Consider the following 8,890-nt stretch of genomic DNA (forward strand, 5'->3'; position numbering starts at 1 on the left):
TTATGCCGTTATATCAAATGATGTTACATAGAATTGGAACTTCTATTACAGTACCGTCGTTCTGTTAAAATCTCAATGTGACAGAAATTGTCGCTTGTAATGTTGTTCGGCGGAGCTATTGAATTGGTGGAGCAAAGATAATAAAAAGCTAAAGTATCACGAATAAACATACGGATTCAACATTGTTCACTACGAGCTTACGCAGCTAAGGATCCCTCCAAGGACTGTTTGCACCAGGGGTGAGGATACTATAACTGATCCACTTTGCCTTACGCTTTGTTTATAGTAAGATAGTTTTGAAAAACAGAAACAAACATGCACTATTTAGGCAATTCTACAAATGTCGTCCATTACTAATGTCAAGTTGAGATCTCAGAGGCTCTCAAAAATTCACGTAATTATAGGACATCAATCTATGTAGTCAAACTTTTATAAGAAATTAATTATGCTGTGCTGATAAAGAGTCAAAGTTTGACCATATGTAGTTTATTCTTTAACAAATTATAGAAAACAATAAATGAATGTGTAGGTCTGAAAACTGCCTTTGGTAATTCTATAGTTGATAATAGATATACATCTTTCATGAAACTGCAGTTGCACAAAACAATAGAGGACAAAAAATAATCAAAAAATAAAATGCGTAAAATAAAAATTCATAAATGGAAATTAGCTGTTTTTGCACTTTTAAATAGTACCAGCAGAACCTGAGCTGTCTACTCAGCGCATCGTTCTGTTATGACGACCATGAATCTCCTTTCCACTGTGCATGTCTCCTTACTCACACAAGTAAAGTATAGGATACTCACAAAGCAAGTAAACTGCTATGTATAGACGTTGGTGTGAGTTTGTAGCAAATATGAAGAAGCCGTATCAAGTGGAAATATATATATATATATATATATATATATATATATATATATATATATATATATATATATATATATATATATATATATATATATATATATATGGATATAAATCCATATCCGTCCGAGTACACCTCATTGCGTCTCTTGAGGCCTTTGAAGTTGCCATCATGCAATAGGTTTGGTCATTTAGATTTAAGTTAAGCGCCTGCAATGTCCGTCAACCCGCCATAGAAACTTCTCTATTGGTTGCCTAACACTGTAGTTTCGGCCTGCAACAATGTTAATCTTAGGGGCTCAAAACAGCCCCTAAAATGTTACATAGATCAATAAGGACACAGTTTTTGAAACTTTGAATGAGAACTGGACAATCTACAGAAAATTTGGAATCAACCAGCGAAAACGACACGTTTCTAGCACGTGTGGTTTTCGAGTTTTCATTGTCAAAAGGATTGGGGACAAACATATAAACCTAGCCTTTTAATAGATAGACTAGCTGAACCTGCGCTCTCTACAGAGCGCATCATTCACATATGAGCATGAATCCCCTTGCCATTCCTCACAAGATCTGTACATGTCCCTTTACAGACAAAAGTTAAAGAGGTCGTGATAAAACTCAGCAAAAGGATACTATGGGGAGATTTTTTCAATATCTCGCACCGTTTCCAAGATTCGAGCCTACTTCCGAAGATATACATTATATCAGGGCTCAAAACTTCAAAGTCAGTGACAACCGTCAATCAAAAAATGATCGCCAGTATTTCTCATGTACAAATTACGAGAGGTCTCCCCATCCACAGAGACAAACCATTTCGATTGAGAGTGGGAAAGAAGGGGCGAATTACAATGTTGTGAAGACTTCACATTCTGCGTTTTCTCTCTCTCAGTGACAATTATTTTCCAGTGGAACAGAAACTGTGATGCCCTGTGAGTTTAGGCAGAAGCCATTCCTACTAAACACTGGGCGCCAGCTCTAAATTTCTAGTCACCAATGGCGACCTGGCGACCGGAAATTTTGCGCCCTGCATTACATACACAATTAATTATAATGTCAGGTATATATGGTGTTCATTGAGCAAAATACTCCAAAATAAAGATTTAACTTAGACTGAAGAAATGGTCTTATATATGGAGACTTCTATATATAAGTATGTGGTGTTAGAATGAATAATGCGTAGGATATGATGCTTTAGTTTTTTTTTATTATTATTATTATTATTTCCATACTTACAGTGTACCCGTAAAAATGTAATAAAGAAATAAGGGCCATGTTTTTTGAATATTCGATTAGAACTGGACAATCTACGCAAAATTGGCAAACGATCGGTGAAAACGTCATCTTTCTATAGCCTGAGTTTCCGAGATCTCATTGTCGAAAGGATTGGCCACGTCCAGAAACATATAGTTTAAAAGAACTCCAAAGATAGCAGCACAGTTCATTTGCATTGATTTTGGAGAAAGCTTGTTAAAATACAAAGGCTTTGAACAATAGTTTTAAAACATAAACTTTATAAAAAAGATATATTTAAATAATTTATACTTGTACATATACTTTAAAATATTGTCCCTGTTTAACTTGAAATCATGAATAACCGTAAATCAAAGGTTTGAAATCCAAAGTTAGAGGTTAGAGTTCAGTATACTCATCGGAACTGGCCACCTGGAATCTCTAACCAGGTAAAAAAATAGGGTATTCGTTGCTGGCGAAGAAAAATAACCAAGTCACTTAGTGTGTCCATCCCCAATTGTTGATTTTATTCGCGATCTTCGTACATACGGTTGGAATACTTGCCTCTTTGGGGTTTAGGAAACAACCGTCGAATTGTATTTTCATACCTCCACGGAGGTTGACACTGTGATTTGATCTTAACTGTCGACAACCTTGCTATTCTCTAGGCTTACGATTTATTTTGATAATCTCTAGTGGAGACTGCGTTACCGTACACATTAGTGTACATATTTTTGGAAGCTTAGCTTCATCATTCATTCATTTCATCTTTTCATTTCGTCACACCTTTTCACTCATTACCTACACCGTGACTTATGGCGTCCCAACCTGTCATTGGACAACATTCTGGCTTACCACCTATAGCACCGGAACCTTCTTGCTCATCTGGGAAACCGCTTAGACGACGTTGCCATTCTCTGGAAAGGATTTCTAGCAGTCAGGGTTCATCAGCTCGTCAACGTTCTCCTGTTGCATCCACAAAACTACCACCCGCTAAACGTCAACATAAGCTAAGCGATGCCAGCTCTGAGGCATCCATGATCATTGACATTCAGGATGACCGTCAGTTTCCAAACCTGCCTCCTCCTAGTCGACCAGCCATCCATTCTTTCCTGCTTCAGAACTTTGATCCAAAATTTTCAAATCCAAAGCTACTTTTAGTACAGATCACAAAATACATGCCTCGGGCGAACATCACTCAAATAGTCAAGACTAGGAACGGCATGATTATTAAGACGCCTGACCCGGAGTTTCTCCGTACGACACGGAACAAGTGCAGCTTTGAGATTTTTGGCTCCAAATCAACCATGACCAAGCTTAGCGACCAACGCCCGAAACAGCCACCACCACCGAGGAAATCACCAACATTGTCTGTAGTTATACGAGGGGTAGATCCGAGCTATAGTGACGAGGAGGTCTTTGAAGAACTTAAACTGGAAGGGCACAATATCATAAAATGTATCCGAATCAAAAACGATCATGGGTTGACCTACATGGTGCGGGTTCTCACAAACTCTCAACAGACTATCGATGAGTTACTCACCCGTGGCGCCTATATCTATAAACAACGCCATCGTGTTGAACCATCACGCACCTCCGCTCCTTTACCCATTCGCTGTGAACGGTGTCAGGTCTACGGTCAGCACTCCACTTCCCAATGTAAAAATCCATTCAAATGTGGTTATTGTTCCGGCCCTCACCCTACAAGAAGCTGTACAAATTTACAATCACCTCCAACCTGCTCCACATGTCAAGATCATTCTCACCCTACATACAGTTACAAATGCCGATCCAAACCAGCTCCTGAACCAACAAAGCCAGAGACTGTGGCACCATTACGCATACCGGACCAAATCCAACCACCCGCCAATCCAGCTTTACAGCAACCTGTAACTGTCCATCAGCTTCTCACATTTCTTACCTTCTCGCTACAAAATATCCATCCATTCCTTCGAGATCACATCGCCCAACAAATTCAAATCGCGGCTAAGGCAATTTTCCACGCCAATATCTATCCAACATATTCCGGCAATGTCGTCTATTATCACTCAAATGTACTCGAAACGGAGGTTTAACAGCTATCCTGTCATCATTCTCTGCATTATGGCGCTCTCCTTTTTGTTCTTAAACATCCGTTCTTTACCACAGCATAAGCCGCTCTTCGAAGCACTTTTACTCGAAGAAAAAATCCATGCCTTTATCCTTAATGAGACACATCTCACACCCAGATTGTCATGCCGCATACCTCGCTTCCAACTGTTACGCCAAGATAGCACTTTCCCTGCTAGGCGAGCCAACGGGGGAGTAGCGATTGGGTTTTCACCTTCCATTCCATTTCGTAGTCACTCTCCGACTCTGCCTAATCTTCCTGAATACCTTATCACATCATTATATTATCAGGAATTGTATGTGACTGTAGCAACTATATACATCCGTCCTGGGCATGATATTCCGTTCAGCTTCTTTCAGTATATCTCCAATACCTTCCGTACCTACATCATTATGGCAGATGTGAATTTACATAGCCGGACACATACTCAACGGGATCGTTTCCTCAACTACATCACCAGTCATACTACTGGAGTGACTCTGCCACTTCCAAAACCGACTCGTCCCGCGAGTCAGACTACTCCAGATATAGTTATTGTTTCGAACAACATGTCACATCGTAGCTGTGTTAACGTTCTTGATCTCATTGGTAGCGATCATGCTCCAATCAAGCTAGACATTCAGACTCGTGTAACTACCACTTCTCAGTCTTCTTCTCCCCGTACTGTCTATCGTTACGATAAAGCAAATTGGACAGCTTACAGATCGTATCTTCAGGATCATCTTCATCATTTACAGCCACCAGCTACAGAATCAGAACTTTCTGAAACTTTGGATTCTCTAGTTAATGCTATCCATAACGCCACAGACAAACATATCCCTAAGTCAACAGTTTCGACTTTTCGACCCTCTTTACCTCCTCAATACTTACCATTGATCAAACGGTCCCGACAGTTTTATAGAGAGTTTGCTGCCACTGGCAACCTTGACTCTCTTCATCATTACAGGCAGTTGCAACGAACGGTGCACAACTATCTTAAGGCTTACAAATTGCGATGCTGGGTCAAAGCTTGCAACAATCTCGGCTCACTTTCACATCCCACTCAGTATTGGAAAAGATTCCGACAGCTTACAGGTCGAAATACTCGTACAACATATCCTCTTATCGACAATAATACTCCGCTGCACACTGATACAGACAAGGCCAATGCATTTGCAAGATATCTCCAGGACATCTTTACGCCTCTTGCACCTGAAATTCCACATCGTTCTCATCCAGTCGACAAACTCAATGTGGATTCTCCTCATCTACAGCCTAATGTTAATCACACTCTGCCTGAAAACAATCCTCTTACTACACCGATCTCTATATCTGACATCAATTCAGTTGTAGCTCACAGACGTAACACAGCCCCTGGCATGGATTCTATTACATATAGACACATTAAAGAAAGTCCGTACGTAGTATTATATCTGCTTTGTCACATCTTTACTTTTATCCTTCGCACTGGCTTTGTACCTGCTGACTGGAAAACTTCGAAAACTCTTATGTTTCTCAAACCACATAAACCTGTTGCTTCTGTTAGCTCATACCGTCCTATTCAACTAACATCGACCTTCAGTAAAATACTGGAACGCATCATTGTCAAACGTCTTCATTCATACCTGGCACATCACCACGTCATTCCACTCGAGCAAGCTGGTTTCAGACCTTCTTTCAGCATTAATGACCAATTGCTCCGCCTCTCAAATTCCATCTATACTCACTTTAACACAGGCAACCCGTCCTGCTTGGTCCTGTTTGATCTCGAGAAGGCTTTCGACAAGGTCTGGCATCCCGCTCTCATCTATAAACTCAAACAGCTCCGCCTGCCTATTGCTTACCTTAGATTCATCTTTAATTTTCTTAGCTGTCGATTGCCTTATGTCTGTATCAACACTAGTTTTTCATTTCCTATTTTTCTTCATTCTGGAGTTCCCCAAGGATCGGCTTTGTCGCCCTTACTATATATTCTATTCGTTTCCGACTTCCCAGCAGTCCCAGATAATGTTAAGCTCTTTCAGTATGCCGATGACACTGCACTTTTTGCGACGGGCAAAACAATTCATCAGCTTAATCTGGCTCTCCAGGATGCTATCAATGTCTTTGTTGATTGGTGCTCCCACTGGAGACTGATAATAAACCCAGCAAAAACTCAATGTATTGTATTTCTTGCCCCGAAGCATCGTTCACGTGTACACCGCAACCCAACACTCTTACACCTCTCTGTACAAGATGTACCTTTAAAACCTACTCGCAGTGTCAAATATCTAGGAGTAACCTTCGATCATCAACTAACCTGGACACCACATCTGAAAGATATCTCCAAGAAGGCGTACTCTCGCCTCAATCTTCTGAAAGGTCTTGCTGGAACTACCTGGGGACTCCATACTCATACACTTCTTAACACGTACAAAGTTTTCCTCCGCCCGATTTTGACGTACGGATTTACAGCTTGGATATCTGCTCCGACCTCATACTATGAGAAATTATGCATCTTGGAACGTCATGCCTTGCGAATTGCTTATCGTATCAAATTACCAAGTCCCACTCAAGATCTCTATCATAGACTTACATTTCCGCATATCTTATATCATTTAGAAACATTACGCACTAAATATATTACCCAGCGCCTGCACAACAATCATCCACTTCTTCAGCAAACTTTTGACGATCATGCCCGAAGTACCTCTCCCGTTGCCGCTTTGTTCCCTCCGCTCTCATTACTATTCACTTTGTACCATTACACTCTACCTCCAGACCACCCAGACGCCGTCTACTACGAGCCATACACTACAGCCGCTCATCTACCTCACATATGGCCATCACATGCACAGTGACACCTTGTGTACTAACAGGGCTCCTCTGTCCTCATTGATGCCTAGCGCAGCCCCTAAAGATAACCAGCATTAGTTCAACTAACAAAACCTATGTGTTGTAGTGAGTTTCGCACTTCATTTCATCATTCCACATCATATCACTTACAGTTATGGTTTTCCCTCACTGCAGTTTATGTATTTACCTTTCCTCATGATTATGGTTAAAGGCCATAATGACTGTGAAAGTTTGAATAATAAAGTTTTCTGTACCTACCCATAGCCCAACCATTGCTTTCTGAATAGCAGAATATACTGAACATCTCTTCCCCTACAGAGGGCGTAACCCTCTTCGGGTAGTAGCTAGCGTAGGCTAGCTGGTAAAAAAAAAAATAAATAAAAAAAAAATATACTCATCAAAACTCAACCGTTAACAGTATCTATAACTTCTGATGAAATTCAGACGAGTATCAAAAGAAAACGTAATACAGCGCCTGGTTTTGACCAAATATCTTACCGACTTATCAAGGAATGTTCAGTACAGTTTTTTCTGCTTCTTGCAGTTATCTATAATTTTATTCTCCGTACAGGATATTATCCAGTTGAGTGGAAAGTCTCTAAAGTATGTATGTTCCTAAAACCGAACAAGCCTCCGAATTCTGTCAGTTCGTATAGACCGATACAACTAACTGCCACACTGGGGAAAATATTTGAAAAGATTCTAGTGAAACGTTTACACCCATATTTGCAAGACCATCAACTTCTTCCCACTTTCCAAACCGGATTTCGACCATCATATAGTATTAATGATCAATTGCTTCGATTAACGACTACACTTGTAAACCAGTATAACAGATCACTACCATCTTGTCTAATTTTAATGGATTTGGAGAAAGCATTTGATCGAATTTGGCACTATGGTTTATTTTATAAATTGCTAAAATTTGGACTTCCCCTTACTTACGTTAGAATAATTTTCTCATTCATACTCAATCGAATCGCATATGTCTGTATCAACGGTTCCATCTCCCATCCTATATTTCCATATACCGGGGTACCTCAAGGGTCCAGCCTGTCACCTCTTCTCTACATATTATATGCATCAGACGTACCAGTACCTGCTCCTCCTACTTATTTATTCCAATATGCCGATGACACCGCTTTCTTAACTCTCGGAACAACTGTACAACAAATTAATAGAACCTTACAACTCACAGTTAATAACTTTCTTGTGTGGTGTAGGAAATGGAAGCTCACCGTCAATGAAGAGAAAACTCAGACCCTTGTCATCATACCACCTAAATGCCGCAGTAAAGTTCACCGTAACCCCAATCGTCTTGATATCACTGTCGGAACACAGATTAGAACCATCTAAATCAGTTACATATCTAGGAATAACGTACGATAATAAATTACAATGGACTGCTCACTTCCAGAAACTTGTGCTTAAAGCAAAAAATCGGTTGCAATTACTTCGCAGGCTAGTAGGACAGCATTGGGGACTAAACTCAAAATTGCTTATCAACACATATAAAGCGTTCATGCGCAGCATTCTTACATTTGGCCATATTGCTTGGTCTCCAGCTCAATCTAAGTTCTACAGTAGGCTCGAAATTATGGAGCGCCATGCAGTACGCTTAGCATACCGCATCAAACTACCATATCCCAACCGAGAACTATACAATCGAATAGACTTTCCACCACTTGTAGAACATATCTCACTTTTACGTAAGCGATATATAGCCAAATGTCTAGAATCTCATAAAGATATTTTTCTGGACACAATCTTCATAGATTCTGAGCAGGATTCCTCTTTCAAATATTGTTATACACCGTTGAGTATATTGATCACACTTCACGTAAACAATCTTCCTATGGATCACTTCATCGC

The 8,890-nt window shown here is 40.2% G+C and overlaps 1 protein-coding gene across 1 annotated transcript; it reads left to right on the forward strand.

Moving 5' to 3' along the window:
* Positions 1 to 4,197: 4,197 nt before the first annotated feature.
* LOC145666047 (uncharacterized) lies at positions 4,198 to 8,374 on the forward strand. The gene is made up of 2 exons (XM_081733146.1): positions 4,198 to 5,600; positions 8,242 to 8,374. Exons 1-2 carry the CDS (start codon positions 4,198 to 4,200, stop codon positions 8,372 to 8,374), a joined length of 1,536 nt encoding a protein of 511 aa, XP_081589272.1.
* Positions 8,375 to 8,890: the final 516 nt, after the last annotated feature.

Source organism: Thermobia domestica, chromosome 12 (genome assembly GCF_964235325.1).
Source record: "Thermobia domestica chromosome 12, izTheDome1.hap1.1, whole genome shotgun sequence".
NCBI lineage: Eukaryota > Metazoa > Arthropoda > Insecta > Zygentoma > Lepismatidae > Thermobia > Thermobia domestica.

What these genes read in the sequence shown, in the direction of transcription:
- LOC145666047 (XM_081733146.1), top strand. Translation starts at nt 4,198, where the DNA reads ATGGCGCTCTCCTTTTTGTTCTTAAACATCCGTTCTTTACCACAGCAT. An exon ending in AGACACATTAAAGAAAGTCC is followed by an intron (nt 5,601 to 8,241) that starts GTACGTAGTATT and finishes TGTGTGGTGTAG; the next exon opens with GAAATGGAAGCTCACCGTCA.